Consider the following 26137-nt stretch of genomic DNA (forward strand, 5'->3'; position numbering starts at 1 on the left):
TCTACTGTCTGAAAAGGCACAGAATAGGTAGTCCTAAAACATATGTCCATTGTTTATGAATGTTTGGTACAATTATAGTTTATAGCTTTTACTTGGTTAAAGAATTACCCACATGTTGAACCTGGTTGAAACATAATTTTTTTTTATTACAGTATGGAAGAAATGCTTTAGAAATTGTTATGAAGTCCATTGTAAACTTGGATTCTCCTATGGTATCACCACCTCCAGACTACCCTGGAGAATTCTTTAAAGGTAACCTAGAACTGAGCATAACTTGGAAAGCTATTATTTGGTTGCTACACTGTATGCTTTGCATGAGTGAAGGCCTGACTTCCATCCCCAGTATCAGACTAGGCAGAGGATTGTATTCCGGTAATCCCAGAACGCAACCTGGTGAGACAAGAGGATGATGACTTTAGGGCTGACCTATATAGTGAGACCCTATCTATAAAAAAATGAAAGCAGGGCGTAGAAAGATAGCTCAGCAGTTAGAAACACTAGTGTTCTTGGAAAGGACCTGTTTGGGGCCCAGCACTTAGTAGGTGGCTCACAAACCATCAGTAACTCCAGTTCGGGTATCCAAAGCTTAACTTCTGGCCTGTATGGACACTGCACACCAGACATACATATAGGCAGAACACTCATACAAATAAGTAAATCTTGAAAGACTAACATAGTGGCACAGCTCTTTAATCCCAGTACTCAGGAGACAGAGGCAGATTGATCTCTGAGTTGGAGGCCAGCCTGGTTTACAAGAGTAAGTTACAGGATAGCCTGAGTTACATAGTGAGACCCTGTCTTGAAAGAAATTCAAATAATAATTAATTCTCAAAACAAAAATTTAAAATGAAAGCCAAGTAACAAGACACATCAAATGAGTGCCAATCCCATGTGGCATGTAACATGTCTTCATGTTTGTTTGAGAATTCCTTAGTAAAAATCCTGCATAGCGGGTGTTTTTCAACCCTTTTTACACTGTCAAGATTGCCTAGGTAAATTTTAACAGAGAGGGAGAGAGAGAGAATATGTTAGTTATACTTAATATCCGTTTAATTGTCTTAACCTTTACATGCAAAAGTATCTATGCTCATGCATACAAATGAGATAAAAATTTACTTTAAAAATAATAATACTGAGGGGTTGGGGATTTAGCTCAGTGGTAGAGCGCTTGCCTAGCAAGCACAAGGCCCTGGGTTCAGTCCCTAGCTCCGAAAAAAAGAAAAAAGAAAAAAAAGAAAAAAATAATAATAATACTGGGACTGGAGATAGAAAGATGATTCAGCAGTTCAGAGTATTCACAGCTTTTATAAAATACCTAGGTTCAGTTGACAGCACCCACATTGGGGCTTATAATTCTCTAACTATTTCTAGAGGATGTGACATGCTCTTCTGCCACCAGAAGGAATCTGCACAGAGTACACATGCATGCATATGCATATAGACATTCATACTCATAAAATAAAAAGAAGTCACCTTTTATTGTTTATTTCTTTCTGGTTTTGTCAGGGGCCACATGTGTGCAGGAGTGCCGTGTGTGTGCCTCACATACAGTGCTTGTACAGAACAGTTGTTTTCATTGTAACGGGAACTTAGGGTTTTCTTTTTGGTTTTTTGTGTTTTGGTTTGTTTTTGTTTTTTTTTTCCTAAGGTCTCATGTAGCCCTGGCTGGCCTGCAAATGCTAATATAGATCAAGCTGGCCTTGAACTCTCAGGGAGATCTCCCTGCCTCTGCCTTGAGGACTAAGATTTATAACATTGTGCACCACCATGATGGGCAACCCAGTTTCTTATAGTTTCCTGTTGATGAAGTTCATTCACTTGCTGGCATACAGATGCTTTCTAGAATACAGCTCTGAGCTTCCACAGGTATCTTCTTTAGGTGTATGTGATCTGATTGTTTTGTTTTGTTTTGTTTTGTTTTGTTTTGTTTTGTTTGACCCAGTAGGATTCATTCCTAAAAGGAGTCCTGTTGATCTATATTGATCCTATCATCTTATTTGTATATCTTTGTTGGAGACCACACATATTCCTCTCTCTTTTTGGGCTTTTCAGTTCTTAGGATTGAAAATGGTTTTGGGCCTAGTGTGCCAGATGTCTTAGCACTCACCTAAACGTATCTTTTCTAAAAGTTCAACCAAGCCAGTCATTGTTGCTGGGCAACGGTAATCCCAGCACTTGGGAGGCAGAAGCAGGTGGATCTTTGTGAGTTCTACAGACCTTGTTACAGGACTGCTGGGGCTACATGACAAGACCCTGCCTCGGGGATGCAGAGGGAGGTCTGTTAATGTTGGTTGCTTATTCAACATTTACCATGTTTAGCGTTTTGCATTATTGTAGGCAAAACCTGAGTGAGCACATTTATGATGTCTCTATGTGAACACTGGTCAGCTGTTATCCTACTTGTGCGAGATTGCTGCAGTTTTGTGTCTAGGTTTCCAGATAAAGGATCTAGAATATACAGCACACTCTTGTTAAAAGAGAAGGCTTTTTATGTTTTTATAATTGAGTGTTGGGGCTGGTTGATCAGTGTTCACAGCATTAGTGGAGGTCAGAAGCTTGGTAGCAAGCATTCTTACCTACTGAGCAATCTCGGCAGTTCTGTTTTGGGTTTTTGAGACACACTTACTAAACTCAGGTTGGCCTGAAACTCGCCCATGCTGAACTTTTAACTTTTTTTTTTTTTTTTTTTTTGGATTTACTTTAAATTTATTGAGTGTATCGGGGAAGAGGGAAAATGGGTCAGGGAAGGAGGAAGGGAGGGGGACATCTTTTCCTCCAAATAGGCTGGTATGTAGTCTCAGTGCGTCATAAAAAAGACTGGTTCTGGCCTCCTTTCTGATTGCGCCAAGGCAGTCTGGTCACCATGCAGATCGCTCAACTAACGAGGCTTATTTAAAACTGGAAAAAGAGGGCTGGAGAGATGTCTCAGCGGTTAAGAGCCCTGGCCGCTCCTCCAGAGGTCCTGAGTTTTCAATCCCCAGCAAGCACATGGTGGCTCACAACCATCGGTAATGGGATGAGGCCTTCTTCTGGTGTGTCTGAAGATAGTTACAGTGTACTCATAGACACAAAATAAATAATTCTGGAAAAGAAGAGGAAATAACTTTAAAAAAAAAGAAAGGAGGCTGACTGGTCGACCGACCTTCCTTCCTTCAACTTTTAACTTTTTAACTTTTTTTTTTTTTTTTTTTTTTGAACTTTTAACTATTCCACCTCAACCTCTGAGTGCTGTTTTAAGGAAGGGCGAGGGAGGGCTGGAGAGATGGCTCAGCAGTTAAGAGCACCCGACTACTCTTCCAGAGGTCCTGAGTTCAATTCCCAGCAACCACATGGTGGCTCACAACCATCTGTAAAGAGATCTGATGCCCTCTTCTGGTGTATCTGAAGACAGCTACAGTGTACTTACATATAAATAAATAAATATTTAAAAAAAAAAAAAAAAACAGGAAGGGCGAGGGAAGCTTTAGTGATGACAGCTGCAGTCCAGTCTCTAGTTTTAGTGGTGACAGCTGCAGTCCAGTCTCCAGTCCTACAAACACTTAGAAGACAAACCCGGCACTCAGTGAGGTTGGGTGGTTAGGGTTAGGATTGGACAGATTACTGGGTGCATTGATTACCAGTTCAATTCAGGTGAGTGCAACAGAGCAGCACACACAGGCTAATTCGTTTTTATTTCATGTACATTGGTCTTTTGCCTAAATGTGTGTTTGTGCGAAGGTGTCAGGTCCTCTGAATCTGGATTACAGGCAGTCGTGAGTGACCTTGAGCTACTAAATTGAACCCTGCCTGGTCCTTTGGAAGAACAGCCAGTGTTCTTGATTGCTGAGCCTTTTCTCCTACCCCTGCACATTAGATCTTCATGCTCTATCAACAGCTCATTGAGATATTTGGATTGTGAAGATTTTCATATTTTTGTTATCTTACAGATGTTCGACAAGGACTGATAGGAGTGGGCTTGATTAATGTAGAAGATCGCTCAGGAATTCTTACTCTTGATAAAGGTAACGTCACACTGTATGTGTATGTCACTTGGACTAGTGGAGCTGCCTTTATGCTATTGTGCACTAAAGAAGCCTCAACTCACATGGATGACTGGGGAAATGTTCTTTCCCTCCACTTTGCTTTTCAGGCCGTCTGTTTCTGCATCTGTACTGACTACTCTAAGTTAGTTGACTCTTGAGTTTCTGGGTGAGTTTCCTGTATCTGCCTCCTCCTACAAGGATTTCTTGCAAGATGGGAGCCACTGGATCTGGCTCTTTTTACATGGTGGTTTGGTGATCAAACTCCTTAGGCTCCGATGGCAAGCACTTCCCGATAAGTTGTGACTTTGTATTTTTGTGACACAGTCACATTCTTGGCTACATTGGCCCTGCTGTTCTCATAGCATTACTTTTGCTTCAGACACCCTAGTGCTGGGATTACGGTAGTTGTAGAATGTAATGCAGAGCTTTCTATGCACTAGTGAAATGCTGTTCCACTCAGTTATCTGAAGCACTCTAGTGATTTTTTTGATCTTGTTTCGTTTGTTTTGCTTTGCTTCGTTATCCTGAGACAGGTTTTCTCTTTGTAGCCCTAGCCTTCCTAGAAATCACTTTATAGATAGACCAGGCTGGCTTTGTGTTCAGAGACCTGCCTGCCTTGCCTCCTGAATACTAGGACTAAGTGTCAGCCACTGTGCCCAGCTTGACACCTCCTTTGTACAGTGTTGTTTATTTGCTGATGTGTTTTTAGCATTTGTTCCTATACATAGGAATTATTAAAAGTAAATATCCATGCAAATGTCACAGGTAAGACAGGAGACAAGGGCAGGGCAGGCAGGGCAGGGAAAAGAAGAAAGCCCCATGTGTGTCCTGTCCCGGATTTCATGGCCTTGCACAGACATGTGCCCATCAATTACAGACCATCTCCTAAGAAAAGAAAGTGTTCCAACAGGGGTCTAATGTATCTATCGTCTTTTTAACAAAATCTCAATCTTTGAATTTTACTAGTCAGGTCTTGGGAGCCAGATGCTATGGTAAATACCTGCCCAGAGAGGCAGAGGAAACACCCAGCTGACTTTCACTTCCACTTCCTGTGCGTCTCTATCTGTTCTCCTGCCTCCCCTTACTCTCTGTCTCTTTGTTAATTCCTATGTTCCTACCTGTCAACCAGTTCTTGTTCCACCTCTTGAACTATCGTGACTTTACCCAGTTTACAATATTCAAGCAGAAAGCTCTTGGATTAAAAGTGTGCTAAGGTCTTGAGCCACGCCACAACTAAAAACAGTTTTTCCCAGTACATAGAGTCCTGTTTGGGTTACAGTGGGTTTCCTTACATCCCTGATGGTGTCATTACTTTTGTATTCTTGTGGACTTTTATCCTCCAAATGATTTTTGGCAATGACCTCAATAATTTTGGCTAGATCTTGCTAAAACACCCTCTCATTTGCTTGCTTGCTTGCTTGCTTGCTTGCTTGCTTGCTTGCTTGGTGTATATGTTTATTGAAACCGAGTCTTTCTGTGTCTCCCTGGTTGTCCTGGAACTCACTGTGTAGACCAGGCTGGCCTTGGAACTGAAAGAAACATCTGCCTCTGCCCTAGAGTACTCTGGATTATCTTTGAGACAGAGTCTTACTGCATGAGCCAAGTGTGTCTTTAACTTACTCTGTATGTAGTCTACTGTATGCAGGTCTTGGGCCAATAGCCTTAGTCCATACATAAGTGGATGAGCCGCATGCACTTGGACCCCACCTTTATGTCTAGCACTGGCTACAGATGTGATCAACCTTGTCAAGCCTTTCTTGTTTTTTGGGTTTTTTTCAGACAGGTTATTATATTACTCTGTGGTCTATGCTATAACTCACTATGTAACCAAAGTTGTTCTTCAGCTGCAGCAGTCCTCCTGCCTCAGCCTCCCAAATGCTTGCATTACAGGTATAAGCTAAGTTACCCTCTCTGGCTAAGGTTTAAAGAAATGCTGAATCCACCCCCATATTTCATAGGGGTTAAGTTTTTTAAAAGTTATCAGGAGCTGGATGTAGTGGCCACACACCTTTAATTCCAGCACTGGGGAGGCAGAGGCTGAAAGATCTCTGAAGGTTGAGGTCAGCCTGGTCTACAGTGGGAGTTTCAGGACAACCAGGGCTGTTACACAGAAAAACACTGTCAAAAAAGAAAAAAAGCAGTATCTGAATCCAGAAACAATTCAGGCATGAGTCCTTTTCCAAAGCTTTAGGCATTCCAGTTCCAGGGTTGAGAGCCACAAATTTAGCAGTTGAACTTGAAGTTAAAATTTAATGTGTGTGTGTGGGTTGGGGGGGCGTTGGAGAGATGGAGAGTGGTTAAGAGCACTGACTGTTCTTCCAGAGGTCCTGAGTTCAATTCCCAGCAACCACATGGTGGCTCACAACCATCTGTAACAGGATCTGATGCCCTCTTCTGGTGTGTCTGAAGACAGCTACACTGTACTTATATACATAAAATAAATAAATCTTTAAAAAAGAAATTTAATGTTGGTTTCTCCCCCTCTTCTTCCATCCCTCCTTCTCCCTCTCTCTCTCTTCCCCTCTTCTGTTCTCCTACCCCTCCCTTCCTCCCTCTCCCTCCTCTCTCTGCCAGTACCCCTTTCTTTCTTTCCCCTCTTCCCATGGTGACTTGGCCTTGGTCCTTGGAGCTAATGAATTTGCGCTAATGCATTCACTCAAGTGCAGCTTTCCAGCAAACCTGCCTTTAATATAGATGATGGTGGTGGTGGTGGTGGTGGTGGTGGTGGTGGTGGTGGTGGTGGTGGTGGTGGTGGTGGTGGTGGTGGTAAGCTGAGTGTGGTCGTAATCAATTCTACCATTGGGGAAGTTGAGACAAGATGGAGACTGTGTCTCAAAACAAAAGAATTTGGGCTCTCCAACGATGGCTTAGCAGTTAAGAGCTTACAGAGAATCTGTGCTCAGTTTTCTCCCACTTAAGTACACATACCCTCACACACAACATGGTTTTATTTCCAGCATTTAGGAGGCAGAGGCAGGTGGATCTGTGAGTTCCAGGCCAACCTGGTCTACAAGAGTGAGGTCCAGGACAAAAAGGAATGCAAAGAAACCCTATCTTTAAAATGTAAATAGGGTTAGAGGAGTGGCTTAGTGGCTAACAGCTCTAGCTATTTCTTCCAGTCAAAACTTACCCATATGTGGAAAATGTACATGTGTTAAATTAAACCTAAGAGACTTGGTGTTGGCCATCTCATGTGCTAAATTACATTGAAGGAAAGGGAGGGAACTGCACTGTCTTGTGAGCGCGTGCTGCTTTGCTGGTGGCAGGTTTCAGCACCACAACACCTGGGGAGAGACTGCACCCACAGATCACACTTTGAAAGGTTGCCTAGCTGAAGAATAAATGTTTAATTTAACAAGGGAATTCATGGAATTTTTCTTACGATCTTGTCTTTGCAGATTATAACAATATAGGAAAATTCTTAAACAGAATTCTGGGCATGGAGGTGCATCAGCAGAATGCGTTGTTTCAGTATTTTGCAGACACACTCACTGCAGTTGTTCAGAATGCCAAGAAGAATGGGAGATACGACATGGGAATCCTAGGTGAGTGGGGACCCTCACTATACTCTGCTCCCGGGCCTGAGTATCTCTCCATTTACACACTTCTGTTTCTATCTTAATGTAAGATCTGGGTTCTGGAGATGAAAAGGTGAGGAAGAGTGATGTCAAGAAGTTTCTAACTCCAGGATACTCAACCTCTGGCCATGTAGAGTTATACACAGTAAGTCTACATATATGTTCCATGTCCATGTTCCGTACTAGCGTTCACATACATGAACTCCATTTAAATCTCTCCATGTCTTTCACAGATTAGTGTGGAGAGGGGAATGTCCTGGGATGAAGCAACCAAGATTTGGGCAGAGCTGACAGGACCCGACGATGGCTTTTACTTATCATTGCAAGTACGAGTTGAGTTTTCTTAAAGTCCTACCAAGAATCTATGTCTTTGATTCTTACCTATGTATCTCACAGTGTAGCTCTGTCTGTCCTGCAAACCTTTTGTCGATTAGACTAGCCTTGAACTCAGTGTTTGCTGTGTGTCTGACTCTGCGGGCTCACCATAGCCTTTAAGTTAATTTTTCACCTACTATTACTATGTGTATGGGTGTGCGCTCCAGTGTGGGCTACTGTTACTCTTGGTTACAGACGTTTGTCTTCATGTCTGTCTGTACAGAGTGCGGACCATCTTCCACACAAAGGCCAGAAAGGGCATTAAATCCCCTGAACTGGGCGGTTATAGTTCTGTGCTGTGGAAGCATGGAGCAGTTACAGAGAATATTCTTCTGTTAGCCTTTGGTTAATTCTGTGGATCAACGTAATCTCTTCTCATCAGTCATCCTGCCTGCCTTTTGTTTGCTTTGTCTGCCTAGTGTTCGTTTTGGAGGAGAATAGGCCTTAGGAAGGCCTATGTTAACTTGACTGCTGTTGACTGTGCCTCTGGGACTTCAGAGACAATGTTACTACAGTGACACCAACAGTGGCATACATTTTCCTGAGTACATTAAATGTGTCCCTTAAGTCTAGAGATGGGACCCGTAGCCACCATCTTAGCTCAGGGCTCCCTGTGTATCAATGCTGGCTGTGTATGCACATCAGACTCAGGGTGCCAGGTTCAGGCCTGTGCTGCCTACCATACCAGCCCAGTCTTTTCCCATAGTTAGCTAGCTTTTTGGAATATTGTAGTAATACCATAGTTTGATGGTTTTCTAATTTTCTCTTATTGTTTAATAGTAGAAGTATTTGCTTTTGTCTATACGATAAAGAATTTTTTACTGGGCAGTGGTGACACACACCTTTGATCTCAGCACATGAGAGGCAGAAGCAGGTAGATCTCTGAGTTCAAGAACAGTCGGGGCTACAGAGAAACCTTGTCTCAAAAAAACTTTTTTTTTCTCTTTAACTGTTGAGTCTTCTCTGCTGTGACTCCATGTACAAGACACAACATGTCCAGTAAACCCTTAGGCTTATTCTGACCCTTTCTAAGGTCTCTGTGGATAAGAAGGGAGTTGCAAAGTCACACCTTGCCAGAAGCTGTTGGCAGTTGATAGCTTTGGAAAGAGGTTCAACTGCTAAGCTGTGCGCACCCCAATAGATAGTCCCATGCTCATAGACATTAGGTTAGCTCTGATCAGATGCTGGGGATAAAATGTTCATAGCAAGGCAGGAAGTTGGTAAGGGGATGTTTTCAATTGGCTCTAGGGTCTAGAGGAAGATGAGGTGACTGATCAAAAATACATTCATATATCTGTGAAATTCTCAGTAAGAGTCAGACCAATGGCAGTGGTCAACCCTGAAATCACATACCTACAAATAACATATTTATGGGCTGGGCAGGTTGTAGTTATAGTTTTAAGAATGTGTGAGAGAAGAGGGGTTGGGGATTTAGTTCAGTGGTCCCTGGATTCGGTCCCCAGCTCCGGAAAAAAAAAAGAAAAGAAAAAAAAAAAGATTGTGTGAGAGAAAGATTTACAAAATAGAAAACATTAATTTGAGAGAAGTTGGGGGCATGCGGGAGGAGACAAAGGAAAGAAAGGGGAGAAAGGCTATATTTAATTTAAAAATTTGTACTGGGTGGTGGCGGCTCACACCTTTAATCCCAGTACTTGGGAGGCAGAGGCACTCACTCAGAGGTGATCTCTGAGTTCAAGGCCAGCCAGGACCACATAGAGAAACCTTGTCTCTGAAAACAAAAGAAAAAGGAAGAAAAGAAAGGAAGGGGGGAATCTTCAGTAAATAAATGGCTATACAAGAAGACCTGTGTGGATACAAGCATAGGAGCTCACATTGGCGGTTGAGGTGGGAGTACCCTGAGTTCAAGGCGCGTGTGGACTATGTAGTGAGTTCCATCTTTGGGGGTGGGGGAGGAAGGTCTCAAAGAAAAATAAAAGCAAACACTGTTATGACCCTCAATTTGCTCAGAGTTAATAAAGTAGCCTCCGCCCAGGCTGAAGCCTGAAGTGTAGACTCCTGATTGCACATTTACTACCCAGCTGGTGTGTCTTTGTACTGTTTGCTGCTGTGATATTGTGATAGGATTTTTTTAATTATGTAGGGTCAATTTCTTACGTTTTCTGTTCTATTTATAGATAAGAAACAACAAAAAAACTGCAATCTTAGTTAAAGAAGTAAACCCCAAGAAGAAACTGTTCTTAATTTATCGACCAAACACTGGGAAGCAACTGAAACTAGAAATTTATGCTGATCTGAAAAAGAAATATAAGAAGGTATTTGTCACTTATATATTGTGCTGTGTCAATGCTCGCTCCATGATTGGAAGCCATGTCTTCAAAGTTTCTGGGTTCAAGGATGATGATCCTTGTACAGTAGCGAGTTTTTGCTGTTGTGGTTTGAAGGTTTTACTGCCCATTGAGACAAGATAAGCGTGCTCTTCAGTACCCAGGACCTGCAGCAGTTTAGTAAGGGACAGTCCTTCCAACCAGCTTTTGACTTGCCATGAGGAAGCTGCAAGTTTTTATCCTATGAGTTTCCAGAAAATAGTCAATGCTTTTCCCAGCGTTACTTCTGTACCTTCTGAAAAGTATTGTCTTAACCTGGGCACTCTGATTTGGAAGTGGCTGTTCAACCAGATCTCTGCAAAGCTCAGTCCCAGGGGCTTTGGCTACCTTTCTTGGTGATATTTGCATCCTGCTGCACATGGGGCTGGGCTTCCTGATGAAGATGCAGTCGCCGTGGACTCCCTCTGGGGTCACTGTCTAGGTCAGCTATCCAGTTGTGGCAGTGTGGTTCTCCCTTGTCTTTGCAGGTCGTCTCTGACGATGCCCTGGTACACTGGCTGGATCAGTACAACTCCTCTGCAGACACCTGTACTCACGCATACTGGTTGGTGTTTCCTGTCGCCTCACTTATTTCTTTAAGACATGATTTAAAGACGTGGGGTTTTTTTCTCTAATTTGGGAGGTGAGGGTGTAGAGTCTTCTTATGATCCTTTTGCTTCCACCTCCCAAACTCAAGAACAGTAGCCACAATGGCTGGCTAAGTACATTTCCATTCTTTATGAATGGGCGGTTGCGAGTAAATAAATGAGTTGCCTATTGGTAGGCACAGTTTACTTCATCAGACTTCTATGCAGAGACTTGCCACGGTAGTCAGTGCCTGTGATCCCATACTTACGATGTTCCAGATCATCCTAATCTACATAGGGAGTGGAGTCCAGCCTGGGCTACATTGAACCCTAACTTATGGCCTTAATTGCTATCCCTCTGGTAAAACTTGCATCTCACTACTTTCCTCTCTCATTTCCTCCTCACTCCCCTCATTCCCGTGTGTGTGTGTGTGTGTGTGTGTGTGTGTGTGTGTAGTGGGGGGTCTAGTCCATGCTAACCATGAAACTTTGTAGTTGATGCCTTGAATTTGGCACACTCCTACCTAGCACTACTTCTCCTGGATACTGGGATTGTTCATGCTTGTATCTGTATCCCTCTTGTTTTGTCTTTGTCTTTAATATCAAAAACAACCTTAACTGCTTAGGCCTGGAGGCTCATGTCTGCTGCCTCATCACTCAGGAAAATTCAGACTTGAGGCCACAGTGTACAAGACTAAGCCTCAAAACAAGCAAATGAAAAAGAAAGGAGCCGAAGAGCTCCTTTGAGCACTCAGCAGGCAGATCTCTGGGTTCCAGAACATCCTGGTCTCCAGAGGGAGTTCTAGAACAGGTTTGGAAACCTTGTCTCAAACAAACAAACTAAAAGGTGGGGTGGGAGCTGAAGAGATGGCTCAGTGGTTAGGAGGGCCTTCTGCTCCTTCAGGAAACTGAGGTTCAATTCCTAGCATCCATGTTAAATGACGCGGCATCACCCGTAACTTAGACTAGCTCTGCCGGACCCCATGCTTTCTACTGACATGCCCCACATGAGTCACTGACGTAATGCAGGCACAACAACATCCATATTCATAAAAGTAGATCAAATCTCATACGGGGTGTTTACGTGCATGAGCATACTTCCATGATACTATTTTAGGGCACGCATGGGGAGGTCAGAGAACAGCTGTTAGCCTCTACCTTGTGTAGATCCAGGAGTCGAGGTAGGTCACTGGGACGACAGTTCCTGTTCTGGAGGAGCCACCTACACACCTGGTTTGTTTTCCTTGTGTTACATTTATGTGGCTTTGGTGGTGACTTACATGTGTCAGTGAATTGGCAAACATTTGACTAGGACTGTATGGCCTTTTGTTTTCTCAGTTTACGTCTCTCGTTGGTTTGCTCCAGGTATCAGCATTTCCCGCTCATCCCCCTTGAGGCAGGCCCTAGCTCAGTGCCAGCATCAGCCGGTGGGTGGTTCTCACAGCAGGCGCCCCACAGCGGAGACTGTGTTGATGTGTCAAGTGTACAGATAGGATTACCACTAACCCAGTATGCACACAGGCCATCCCACGCACAGCCGAACGTGCAGACGTAATGTGACACCTTAGATTGGAAAGGATAGCCCAAAGGATTTTCTAGGACAAAGTCAAATAACAATTTTCTTCTCGAAATGTAGCTAGGTTTTACAGATGATTCATGTATGTAGCGTGTTTCTATACCTCTTTCTCCTCAATATTTTCTAGGCGTGGCAATTGCAAAAAAGCAAGCTTAGGATTGGTTTGTGAGATTGGTCTCCGCTGCCGTACTTACTATGTACTGTGTGGCTCAGTACTGAGCGTCTGGACGAAGGTGGAGGGCGTTCTGGCCTCTGTCAGCGGCACAAATGTGAAAATGCAGATAGTGCGGCTCAGGACCGAAGACGGGCAGCGGATCGTAGGTAAGCATCATTGTTATTTTGGTGGTGGGGAAAGGCTCACATCCTACCCAGTATTTTTCACTTCTGACATCAGAGATTTGTTGTCTCCCCTGTGTTCTAGTAGTGAGCACAGAACGTGCTACTCTGCAGTTTTTGGCTTCAAACTTAGAATTATCTGGCTGCCTCTCTTCAAGGAGATGGGATTACAAGCAGGCACCATGGTTGCTTGTACTTGACCCTTGTCGTGGACATTGTGATTTGACAGTAATTACCCTGTGAATGTCTGTCTCTGGGGCTGCTCTCTCTCAGCTCTTCATGCTTATTACCCGCTGCCCCTCTCTGCTCTCCAGACAACCTGACTCCTTTCCCAGGCTGAGCAGTTTCAGGCTTTGAGTCCTTCAGAAACTAGGTGGGGAGACCAGTAGGCCTCCTTGTTAATTAGTAAACTTTATTTGAACTCCAATTATGGTTGTAAAAGTTTCATATAAATGAGTTTCTAGCTGCTGGCTTTTAAAAAAAAGAAAAAGGACATTTAACTGCTATGTTGAGTTCAGATCCTCCACAGAACAGATCTGAAACTCCCATACCTGGGACCTGAGCCTTCAGTTGCCCTCACAAGACTGTGGGCCGAGCTCTGCCGTTCCTGACTCCTCTGATGTTCATTCTCACTCTGTCTTAGAGCCATCGCATCTTATCGAGTGGCAGAGTGGGTGACGTCTGTGAGGTTTATGAAGCTGATGAGTGTAAATGGGAAAGTGCTGTACCGCACACCGAGCTCCTTCCTCAGAAGATAGCGATCCACTGGGGCATGCGTTCCTGTGTGTGCATGCGCACATGAGGCTTCTGGGAGCCTGGGACTGCTTATGTCCAGTGCTGGCTGCCTGTCTGGTTTCTGGTGGAACTTTTTTTACAGTTCTCTGAGAAAGTATAGTGCACTGTGGCTTCTACTGGACAACTCCACTTCATCGTGTTTTCTTAATTACAGGTTTGATCATTCCGGCAAATTGTGTGTCTCCTCTTGTAAATCTCCTGTCAACTTCAGACCAGTCTCAGCAACTGGCAGTCCAACAAAAGCAGCTGTGGCAACAGCATCACCCACAGAGCATCACCAACTTGAGCAACGTGTAAAGAGCAGCGGCTTCCTCGCGTGGTTGAGTGCTGTGAGAGCACCACTTGCATAAAAATCAGGGACACTTTCCAAAGAATTTTTTTTTTAACTTCAGTTGTGCTCTCTAGTTAATTTGGGGGGGTGGGGGAGGGTTGTGGACAAACCTGGAAATAGGCAGCAAAGCTGACAGCGAATAGAGCAGAGGGGGCACATGTCTTTCCTCCTGCTTCCGAGGGGCTGCCTGTGCGCTTTTACCTTGGGTGAGCAGAGCGGATGTATGTGTGTGTGAACATATGTGTCAGTCTGTCTGTGAGTTTGTTAAACGCTACAAGGCCACAGTTGGTTGAAAAGGCTTGGAACTTCTCAAACTGGCTTTACTTTTCCTTTCTACAGTGCTCAGGGTTAACACAGTACATCCTTGTCATGACTGTGGGAGTTCCCCGAATGCATGTGTTTCAAGTCTAAATACTGAATATATATATTGGTTTATTTTCCAACTTAAACAATGTCTCCTACAGCATGAAGTGAAGGGTTGCGTTGCGTGCCATGCATTCAGGTTCATTTGTAGCTTTTGTTTTTCATTTGTAGCGGTGCATGTCTTTGAAAGCATGTGTAATCAAGATTACCACAGAAGTCACATATGGAGAGAAACATTGGACATGTACAGCATTGGGTATTGCATTTCTAGTGTTGATACCTGGGTGTTGCTTCTAGCCCTCAACCCTGCCCGCTCCTCCCTGCCCCAAGTTTCTTGTTAAAGTAGTAAGTGCATACTTTTTTTTGTGATAAAACTCTTTAAAAGTTCATTTTAATATGTTAATAGTATTCCTAATTTGTGCTGCAAACATGGCTCTGAGCCTTATCATAAGTTACGTTTTCCTTAACTTAAGCATAGTTTTAGGAAGAAATATGATTGGCTTCTGTCTTACACACAATCTTTTCTACTTCATTATCTGACTCTGCTTTGTCATTCGAACCGGAAACCGTACTTGAGTTGTAAACTAGACAGTGAGAAACACTTGGCTTCTTTCTGCTGTATGTTGTTCTCGTTACCCAGTAACTTGAATATTGTTTAATGTGCTGTAAGACATTGTCGAGATTATCTCCGCTGTTTAAATGCTAATGTACAAATGTGAATAGACACTTATCTATAACATGGGTAAGTTTTGTTTCGCCTATAATAGATGTTTATAAAAAAAAATTGAGTGAGGGGACAATTGGTCTTTTGGTTTTTATCTCCTTACCTCCCCTTCCCCAAATTTTTTCTCCCCTCTCCCCTCCCCCCTTTTTTGCTTGCACAGGTTGCACTATTAAAAAATTGAGATTGTATAAAATCTGGTTAAAAACTACAAGATAACAAAGTCTTGTAGATGTTGAATAAAAAAGTTATTATACTAACGAAGTGGACTCTTGCTTAGGCCCTCACTGGGGACTCCAGGCATAGGATAGCAGGGCTCTGTAGAACCTGGTGCTGCCTTAGCCTTCCAGGTAGCCTTAGAGTCTGACTGAGCCCCTTGCTGAAGTCTGAGGCCATCTTGGGGATGGGGTAAATGATGGTACTTTTGAATGTTTTTCCAGTCTAATTGTTTTCTTTGTAGCTTTTTAATCTTCTCAAAGAATTGGGTGAGGTGTGTTTAGTGACAGAGACCTGATGGAGCGCATGGGACTCTCCCTCTCTCCAGTTACTAGGATTAAGTTTACCGTAATACTGCATTGGATTTATTTATTCTTAGTGCCTCAAAGAACAAATGGTGAATGGTTTCTGTTCTTGGGCACGTTTTGCCCAGTGGATGCAACTGTTATCCTCATTCCGTGTATCTCAGGCAGTGAGTGATCTCATGAACATCAAACAATGGCCCTCGGTGGCCCTGATCCAGGTGGCCACTGAGAGTGGGATTTTGTCCTCCTTTACACAACCTCCGAGCTTTTGTTTTGAAGTGGCGGACCATTCAGCTCTCTTGGCATACTGAAGTAAAAGCCCGAGGAAGAGCAGTGTAACTTGACTTTTTTCTCCAGGAGACCAAGTCACAGAGGATGAGATTGATTCTGTATCCTAAGGTGCCAGCCCCCTTGTTCTGTGTGTGGATGTCTGTTTATGCAGGTCCTGGTTTATCCGGTGCTTTCAAAGCACCACCTGCAGGATTTCTCTAGTCTGTGCTTAGTGGACACATCACCCATGTTGATGATGCTGTGACACTTGGTCCTGGAGCACGAGTATCTGTGGATCCTGTTCATCAAAGAACATTTCTTTACATTTTTATTGTTTAATAAGGAAAAGACCACAAATATTAGGCATCTGAAAGCCCTTTCAAAGCAGACTTCAAAAGGCAAATAGTATGGCAGGACAGATAGAAGCTAGTCAGCCTTCATCCACTGTGGGGTGTGTGTGTGTGAGAGTGTGTGAGTGTGTCCGTGTGTCTGTGTCTGTGTGAGAGAGATGCCTGCGATTGGTGCCCAACCTCTCTGGAGGGAAGGATGTGCTGTTCGCACTCTGCCCCTACAAAAGTCATAAGGCGAGCTTTGGCATTCAAGAGGTTTCTTTTGTCCAAATCCAAGTCTTTTCAGCCACTGTCCTGTAAAGTCAGTTCAGTCTCCTTCGGGGTCTGAATGCCACGCAGGCAGGCAGGCAAGCACCCCGCGCCTCACTTAACTCTCTTCAGCATATGGCCGTCAGCCTCTGAGATGCCTTTTGTAACGTAGCCCTGAGCAGCAGACCCGAGTGTTGGTCCCATCAGTGTTTTCAGAGTTTACAGAAGTTCGTGCTGAAAATCACTCCTAGGTCCCACGCTGCTCAGGTGTGCTAGCTGGGGAGGCCATGCTCCTCCCCTAGCAATCCCTGTGCCGCAGGCTTGCCCTCTCCGTGTTCTGGTCAAATAGTTGTTGGTGGTGCGGTCAGTCAGAAAGTATTTCTGTAAATGCGAGTTGGTGAGACAGCAGTTTTCTCTCTTTACTACTAAATCTCAGATCTGCTTCCAGGGTCTCTTTTCCTGTGTGTAGACTAGCAAGAATGTGTACCCAGAGTACTGCGGACGCCGTAGGTGTGTACATACGTGTATGTATTCTTACTCAGCACTTACGAAAGCTTTCGAGCTGCAACAATAAAGCTTGTAATTTGTTCTGTCTGTGTAGAGAGAAGTTCTAAACTTCCAAACTCAAGAGGAAGTAAGCATTTTATAGCCACAGTTTTGGCTGTAGCCTTTTTTATTTGCTGGTTTCTGTGCTATGCCATTTGAACACTTTCTGAGAAAGCAGAGAAAGGGGTAGGAGGAGCCACCATTTACAGTGAAGGAGCCTTATCCTGCCCGCCTCTTCCCATATTAGCCCAAGGGCCATTGTGACTTGATTTTGAAAGAAAGTGGAGAGGTTCTTACCCTGTGAGACCTTACCCAGGGATCCTGGTTTTAAGGAAAGACCCTTGTGGACTCTTGCACTTCCTAGGAATGGAGTTTCAGCAAAGCTGCTATTAATCCAGGATCCACACCCTGAATGTTTAGTTAGTTGGGGCATCCCCATGACAAGAGAAACTGCTATTATGGTTTGTTTGTTAAGAGTCTGTCCTGTGGGTATGGATTCTGGTGAACCACACACACAAAACACAGGTACTTTGGTCCTCTAGTGCTGAAAGGAACCAAGGATTCCATGTTATGGCTGCAGCTGAGTAGACAAATTATTTGCAAGAAAATGCCTCACCAGGCTAGCCGTCTAAATGAGATGAGCCCTGTAAGGGAGAGAGACAGGGAGATCAAGTAGGTGGCAGTGTGAGTGCCCACCCTCTCTTCTGTGCTGTGCTTACATATGTACATAGTGTATAGGCGAGTGTGAGCTCTTCCTCGTTGCGAGTGTAAATCTTGTAAATCGGGACCCGTTCACTTGGTTTTTTGCTCCTCCTTCCTTTCCCTCCTATTTATTCTTTTCCAGACCCCCGCCTGGGCATCTTCGTCCCTTTTTTTTTTTAACTTAGGAAGCTGTGGAATACTCCTTAGCAGAGTCAGTACTTTTGTGTTAAGAGTTCGTCCTTGCCTCGTGGCTCTGGGGGTCTTGTTACCCACGTCTTGGGATGCATCTGAGCACCATCCCTCATCCTGTTACCAGGTGACTGGTTATGCTCTTTTTTCGTTCTCTGGAAGCTATAGTGAGCTTCATGGTTTCATATTTGAAAAAGGAAAGGAAAGGAAAGAAAATGCCTCCCTGGACTCCCCTTAAGCTCCTCTATCGTCTTCAGTCAGCCAGATGCAGCTCCTCAGAAGCCTGACTCATTGTTGGTCCAGTTGAGCCCTGCCTGCTCCAGTCCTCCCGCTCCTGCTGTTTGCCCGATGGGAAAACCTTGCAGTTAGACAGTAGCTCACAGCCTGGCTGCACGCCATTCTATAAGACCTTGGGTTTCTTTGACCCCACAGTTGGCGACCAGAGACTTATTTTACAACCAGCATGGATAATCTGTTCTTTATACAGTTGGTCAAAAATATTTATAGGAAGGCAGGAGATGAGCTTGTAGTACATGACAGGAGACCTTAGACAACAGTCATCATCCAAGGGATGACAACAGTCCTACTGTGGGAGCTACAACAAGCACGCAAGGCAGGTTCAGTGTTGGGGACTCGTTTCTGGCTGGGCAGACTAGAAGCAGACGTGCTGAGCTCTGCGGAATTGGCGTTGGTGCTAAAGGCCAACAGGGCAGTGGAGATGGTGCTGATCTTCACCCAGGGCAGAGCAGTGAGGTTTATTTAATGCAGGATTTTGCACCTTCAAAAAATGTCCTCTGCAATTCTCAGGAAAGATTTCAGTGAACATTCAGCTCGGTAGACTTGATGACACGTTGCAAATTGTCCACATTTGGCTAAATCTTTGGACGTTAGTTGTCACGAGTGAGGATCTGTCACAGATATATTGCTCCAGCAGAAATTCCCTCCTGACCCCAGCTCCCTTCCTCCCTCTCTGAGATCTAGTTGACCTGTGGCCTACAGCAAACGGTTAAGTATGATGTACACCCATTTAGTGCAGAGCAACAGGAGAAGGAACGGAGAGGAGGCCGCCTTTTGCACTGGAGGCTTCCTCGGGGCTGAGTCAGCACGCCAGTCTCCTGGGGCCAGTTAGTGCGGCCTTTCTGATGCTGGCCTCTAACCCAGACCCCACTCAGGCGTCTTGTAGGCGCTTGCTGTTCTTGCGGTGACTGGCACTGAAGAGGGTAAAGAGGCTTGAGCCATTCCTGGCTCTACTCTGTGGGACCCGGGGGCCTTTTTCTTCCTTCCTTTTCTTTTTTTTTTTTTTTGTTTTAAACATAGCACAGTACAGCCTCACCACTAAACAAGTCACCCTGTTCATAGTTTCTACTGAATTTGCAAACTACTCTTAACTTCTTTCAATAACCACTTTCATCATCGACCGTGAGGGGTGGAAGAGGTGCCCTGTGTCTCTGCAATAAAACTTGTGCCGGGTTCTACCTCCTTGTGCAAAGGGTATTTTACATAAAGGCGCTGGGCTTCCTTCCCGACCTGACATGGTGCATCTGGAGACATCTGCAGGAGTCCAGAGACCTTTCCAAGTGACGTCAGACGTAGACTCTCGGGTGGCCTCTGCCTTCGTCCGTTTCCTTTCGTACTGCTGCGCTGCATAGGACTGCAGGAAAAGTACATGCTTTTTCCACGCCGCCTGCCACGTTGCTGCCTTCAGCCTCTCCTGGGAACCTGCTCCCCAGTGTCCAGAACTCAGTGCTACCATCATTTTGATATGTAACTTTCGAATTCAGTCTCATGCAATACAAGTGTGTCCGCCTCACTGAGCAGAGCTCATTTGTCCTCAAGTAGAAAATGCTTGATCCTCACACGGAAAGTACTCTCTGTATTTAGGTTTTTGTTGTGGTTTTGTGGTTTTGTTTTTTTGTTTTTTAGGTTTTTTTTTTTGTTGTTTTTTCATTTTTGTTTGGATTTCGTTTCTGTTTTTGTAAAATTCTTAAATAAAATTAAACAAATAGACTTTCGGTTGTGGTTTTGTGGTCTGGATTTGGAACCCCTGCTGCCCTGTGTCACTAACCTCCCTCACCTTAAGGCTCCTTGGCAAGCATCACAGTTTTCACATTGGCACTTTGTTTCGATTGGGTTCTAGAGGGCTGGGTAGGTGTAGCCTAGGGGTAGAATTCTTGCCTAGCATGGGCATGGAGAGCACCATGGGACAGGAGGGCGTTTCCCACAGTCATCTTTTGACCTCTGCACACAGAGGAAAAGCACAAGCATAGCAAAGTAATTTTTTAATTTTTTTTTTAAGTTAAGACAAAATGTAGCCAGTGGGGCTAGTGAGATGGTTCAGTACATAAAAGTACCTGCGTTAATTCCCAAATCCATGTAAAGGTGACATGCTATCCACGTGACCATATTCATCACACACACACACACACACAAAAGGTTTGGATGGGTTAGTTTTTTATTTTAGTTTTTTTTAGTTTCAGTTTATCAATATAGGTTTTCTCTGTGTGGCCCTGGCTGTCTTGGAACTCCTTTTCTAGACCAGGCTTTTCTTTTTTTTTTTTTTTTCAGAGCTGGGGACCGAACCCAGGGCCTGGCGCTTGCTAGGCAAGTGCTCTACCACTGAGCTAAATCCCCAACCCCGACCAGGCTTTTCTTGAACACACAGGGATCGGAGTGCCTTTGCCTCCTGAGTGCTGGGGCCAAAGGTGCACACCACCCATGCCTGGCTAAGAAAAATTTCTTTCAACCGCACTAGCTAATAGCCTTATTACCTTAATTCATGCCACAGAGGGAGGAGGAATAGTCGTCCCAGAATCCTCTCCTTCAGGCCCAGTTGCTGTTTCACTTTCCTTTGGAAAGCAGACTTTTCTGTTTTCTAAGTGAGCAATTTCTCAAAAACTACCCTCCCCACATTTGGCTAAACGGCATGACTTTCTATTGCTTCCCTATTGCCCTCATCCAAGCAGCCTGCTTAGGGTTTTTTCTTTCAAATACTAAGAAAATTGTCCTTGAGCTTCTTGTTGAAGGAAAATAAAGTAGCAATTGCACATGTCAGGGTCCCAGCACTGAGGCGACCAAAGCAGGAGGATCTCCAATTGGAGGTTCTCCTGGACTATATCATAAAACCCTCTCTTTTGGAGTTCCAGGACAGCCAGAAGCTACACAGAAATTCTGTCTCTCAAACCAGGAATGAATGAATAATAAAAAGGCCTCTCTTTAAAACAGACTTGTGGATGAATGCTTGCTTAGCTCAACCCCTAGGACTGCCAGAACATTCAACAGTAGTTGAATTTAATTAAAATATCCTAGCCCAGGGGGCTGGAGAGATGGCTCAGCGGTCCAGAGCACTGACTGCTCTTCCAGAGGTCCTGAGTTCAATTCCCAGCAACCGCATGGTGACTCTCAATCATCTGTAATGGGATCCGATGCCCTCTTCTGGTGTGTCTGAAGAAAGCTGCAATATATATATATTCTAGCCCAGTCTTCATATAGAACCTGTTCCCTTGAGTTTTCTCCAGCTTGATACCTGTGACATTTTCTATGTCCCTCATAGCCACTTTGAGTCTTATCTCCATGGCCCTGGCCTGTGCTGTTACCGGCTCTGATGGCTCTGGGTGCTGGTAGCCAAATTGGATATTAGTAGAATGTTCAATAAAATGCCTGGTCTGCATACACCGTATCCTAACAGTGACATGATTCTTCAGCCTCAGTCGTGAAAGCCCAGAATATCTATAGACACTGCCAGATGTCTTGTGAGGGACAAGATCACCATTTCATTGTGAACCACTGCCTAGGACAAACTAGCCACGAAGAAGCAAAAATTTCTTTTTGAGGTGAGTCTGCAAGCACTTGTGGGTGTGCATTTAGGAGGTCAAGGTGCCTGAACAAAGGGCACCACCCCTGAGAGACAAAATAAAAACCAATGTTACTCTGCTGAGGGTTTGGAATATGTACAATACAATTTCCATAAGTATGAATATTTATCAGCTAGTCATTTGAGAGCATGATGTAAAGAAGCCATCTGTGGAGGCCTTTATGGAGAGAGAGGAAAGCTAAAAGAAATGTGCAAAAGACTTATTTTTAGAGTCCAGTTCTCTGAAAGCTGCCCACTCTGGATGGCGAGCGCTCTCTGGGTTAGGAGAAGCAAGAGCCTATGCTTGACCTCAGAATGGCCACTAAGTAAGAGAATGGTGGGCAATCCCAAACCAGCATAAGATGGCTAGGTGAGTGTAACTAGTCTTGATTACTGAGCTTACTTTTTGATTGGTTGGAAGAGACAGAGTGAGCGAGACCATTTGCCTATGTGGGCACATGATGTGAGGGGGTGTTACATGGAAGTCAGAAGTTGACAATGGGTGATTTTCTACATTGCTTGCCACCTTGAGTATGGAGGTGGGATCCCTCACTGGACCCAGCTGACCCAGGGACCCCTTCTTCCCACTTCCTATGAGCTGGGATTACAGGTGAGCTGCCACACTTACCCAGCAGGGCTTTTTGTTTTGTTTTGTGAATTCTAAGGATCCAAATACTGGCCCGAGCACTTTTCCCATGATGCTGCCCTCCAGCCCTTATTCATGATAGAAGACAAGATGTGAGCACATGGGAAAGTGGCTTCTCTAGGTGCCTAATGCCAAATCCTTGTCTCCCAGACCATGCTGACATTCTACTAGGGGAACTTAAGAGGGTTGATTTCGCTACAACACAAAAATACTCTACCTGATACCTGTTCATCTTTAGGTCCTGGTAAGATTGGAGTTCACAAAAGTTGTCATATGATCCGGTCAGTCCCCAGAGAAACTCTTGGTAGGGTAATTACTTGTAAGAAACCGCGGTGTGGAATGTGAGGGTGATCTGGCTGCGATCTGTCACCCCATTGATGACCAGGGTTGGTTTGGGCTGATCTGGCTAGCTAGGTGGGTGTCCCCTTCCTCCCTCACCACTCCATGTGCGTCCCTCCCGAAACTGCACATTCTGTGGAAGAGGACAACCTTCCCCGAATAGAGGGGAACCTGTCTTCTGTCAAGGGTGTGTGAGTAGCTGCACTCCCCTGCTAGAAGCTCCAAACAAGCTCTCAAGAAGTCCCGGTGTGAACCCCGAGTCCCAAATGACTTCTTAACTAGAGAGACACTCCAGATAGGAATACTGACTGCCCTTCCAGAAGCCCCAAGTTGGGTCCATAGTACCCACATCTGGTGGCTCACAGCTGCCTTTTAACTCCAGCTTCTGGGTATCAAATGTCTCTGGCCTCTCAGCAGCTGTACCGGTGTGCACATACACATATCATACACTTAATTAAAAATCATGGACTGGAAAGATGGCTCAGTGGTTAAGAGCACTGACTGCGGGGTTGGGGATTTAGCTCAGTGGTAGAGTTCAAATCCCGGCAACCACATGGTGGCTCACAACCATCTGTAGTGAGATCTGATGCCCTCTTCTGGTGTGTCTGGAGACAGAGATGGTGTACTCATATACATAAATAAATCCTTTTTTAAAAAAAAGATTTATTCATTTATTATCTATAAGTACACCGTAGCTGTCTTCAGACACACCAGAAGAGGGCATCAGATCCCATTACAGATGGTTGTGAGCCACCATGTGGTTGCTGGGATTTGAACTCAGGACCTCTGGAAGAGCAGTCAGGTGCTCTTAACCGCTGAGCCATCTCTCCAGCCCAATAAATCCTTTAAAACAATCATAAATCTTTAAGAAAAAAGGGAGAGGGAAAGGCCAGTCTGCAGTCACCTTTTGGGATGTACCTGCCCAATAATCTAAAGACCTTGAAGTAGGTCATACTTCTTAAGGGTACCACTTTCAGTTACCCCATTCTCATGTGAGTCTCCTTTGTTATTCTTTTTTTTTTTCTTTTTTTTTTCCCCCCGGAGCTGGGGACCGAACCCAGGGCCTTGCGCTTGCTAGGCAAGCGCTCTACCACTGAGCTAAATCCCCAACCCCTTCCTTTATTATTCTTTATGCTAGGCCAGTGTCATAGAGCTGACTGACCCAGAACATTGGACTGTGCTGGAAGTAATTCCAAACTACAGGAGGGCCTTCCTGGGCTGTTTGTTTTATTCAAAAGAAACTTACGTTTTTGGTTTTCTTTCTTTTTTTTTTTAAGATTTATTTATTTATTATATATAAGTACAGTGTAGCTGTCTTCAGACACCAGAAGAGGGCATCGGATCCCATTACAGATGGTTGTGAGCCACCATGTGGTTGCTGGGAATTGAACTCAGGACCTCTGGAAGAGCAGTCAGTTTTTTTTTTTTTTTTTTTTTTGCAGAGCTGAGGACCGAACCCAGGTCCTTGTGCTTGCTAGGCAAGCGTTCTACCACTGAGCTAAATCCCCAACCCGCAGTCAGTGCTCTTAACCCCTGAGCCATCTCTCCAACCCCTTGGTTTTCTTTTTTTTTCTTTTTTTTTTTTTTTTTTTTTTTTTTTTTTTTTTTTTTTCGAGCTGGGGACCGAACCTCAGGGCCTTGCGCTTGCTAGGCAAGCACTCTACCGCTGAGCTAAATCCCCAACCCCTTCTTTTCTAATCTTTTTTTAAAAAGATTTATTTATTTATATGAGTACACTGTAGCTGTCTTCAGACACACCAGAAGAGGATATTGGATCCCATTACAGATGCTCTCTCCAGCTGCCTTCTTTTCTAATCTTTAACAGTCTATATATGTGGCTGTCTGCATGCATGCAAGTGCAGTGCCCACTAAGGTCAGAGGGCATCCTGTCCCCTGGAAGTACAGATAGAAAACTTGAGGAGCTTGGGAACTGGGAACTAAACTCAGGTCCTTTCAAAGAGCAGGAGGTGCTCTTAATTACTGAGCCATCTCTCCAGCTCAAAGGCTAAAGCTGTCAGTAAGGGAAAGAGGGGAGGGGCAGAACCCTAGGTGCTAGAGAGGTAAGGGGGTGCCCAGAGTGAAAGCAGAAACCTGGACTCCAGAAGGGTCATTGTTTCTTTTTTTTATTTTCAAGACAGGGTTGCATTGTGTACCTCTGGCTATCCTGGAGCTCATTCTGTAGACCAGGCTGGCTCTTGCCTCTGCCTTCCTAGAGCTGGGATTAAAGGCATGGGCCACTGCTGCCGTCACTACCACTGGACTAAGCCATATCAACTTTAAGACAGAGCTCTTGTAAGAGCAGTAATAATGATTTATTGGGCGCAGGGGCCTTGCCACCAAACTGGAGTATCAGAATTCACTTCTGGAAACTGACCCACCCCCCTGCAAGTTTCCTATGATCTGCAATGTACCCCTCCCAAAGACACACTAAATTAGGCTGCAGTGATGGCTGAGTGCTTAAGAGCACTGACTGCTAGGGTTGGGGATTTAGCTCAGTGGTAGAGCACTTGCCTAGGAAGCGCAAGGCACTGACTGCTCTTCCACAGGTCCCGAGTTCAATTCCCAGCAACCACCTGGTGGCTCAGAACCATCTGTAATGGGATCTGACATCCTCTTCTGGTGTGTCTGAAGACAGCGACAGTGTGCTCATATAAATAAATAAACCTTTTATTAAAAAAAAGATGAGTTTCATATAGTCACTGTTATAAAAACAACCCTGCTGGGTAGGTATGGCAGCTCACCTGTAATCTCAGCTCGATCCGTGGGTCAGCCAGGTCCAGTGAGGGACCCCATCTCCATCTTAAGGTGGAAAGCAATGGAGAAGGCTTCACCTAGCAGCCTTCAGAAGTGTAGAACTCTCAGCACCTACACCATGCCAGCCTCAACACTGCCATGCACACCCACCTTGATGATCATGGACTGAACCTCTGAACCTGTAAGCCAGCCCCAATTAAATGCTGTCCTTATAAGAGTTGCCTTGGTCATGGTGTCTGTTCACAGCAGTAAAACCCTAAGACGTATATATTTTCTGTTTCTCTTTCTCCTTTAAGACAGGGTCACGGTACTTAAGAAGACACTAGGTAACTGGTGTAGAAAACTCTCTACCGGGCTGGAGAGGTGGCTCAGCGGTTAAGAGCACTGGCTGCTCTTCCAGAGGTCCTGAGTTCATTTCCCAGTGACCACATGGTGGCTCACAACCGTCTGAAATGGGATCTGACACCCTCTTCTGGTGTGTCTGAAGACAGCTCAGTGTACTCATATAATAAATAAATAAATCTAAAAAAAAAAAAAAGCCAGAACATCACATATATAATTAAGGATCTGAACATGGCATCCTCCTGGGTTAGCATGGGCACCACATTCAATGGGAAATGTGTCTACAGGGGAGAAGAAACGATTTCAGAGTGGCCAGTCTACAAACCCAGGACATCCGGGAGCAACCAGAAGTTGAAGGAGGCAGAGGCACC

The 26137-nt window shown here is 44.6% G+C and overlaps 1 protein-coding gene across 1 annotated transcript in view; it reads left to right on the forward strand.

The window, feature by feature from the left end:
• Sbno1 (strawberry notch homolog 1) overlaps positions 1 to 15268 on the forward strand; it is a 53835-nt gene extending 38567 nt beyond the window's left edge. The window contains exons 24-32 of the mRNA XM_032887269.1: positions 153 to 252; positions 3927 to 4001; positions 7421 to 7567; positions 7651 to 7745; positions 7834 to 7932; positions 10111 to 10248; positions 10788 to 10864; positions 12590 to 12783; positions 13748 to 15268. Of these exons, the coding sequence (XP_032743160.1) occupies positions 153 to 252; positions 3927 to 4001; positions 7421 to 7567; positions 7651 to 7745; positions 7834 to 7932; positions 10111 to 10248; positions 10788 to 10864; positions 12590 to 12783; positions 13748 to 13890 (1068 nt within the window). The 3' untranslated portion in view covers positions 13891 to 15268. The remainder of the gene's footprint in view (positions 1 to 152; positions 253 to 3926; positions 4002 to 7420; positions 7568 to 7650; positions 7746 to 7833; positions 7933 to 10110; positions 10249 to 10787; positions 10865 to 12589; positions 12784 to 13747) is intronic.
• The last annotated feature ends 10869 nt before the right edge of the window (positions 15269 to 26137 follow it).

The sequence above is a fragment of the Rattus rattus genome, chromosome 16 (genome assembly GCF_011064425.1).
Source record: "Rattus rattus isolate New Zealand chromosome 16, Rrattus_CSIRO_v1, whole genome shotgun sequence".
In the NCBI taxonomy this organism is placed as follows: domain Eukaryota; kingdom Metazoa; phylum Chordata; class Mammalia; order Rodentia; family Muridae; genus Rattus; species Rattus rattus.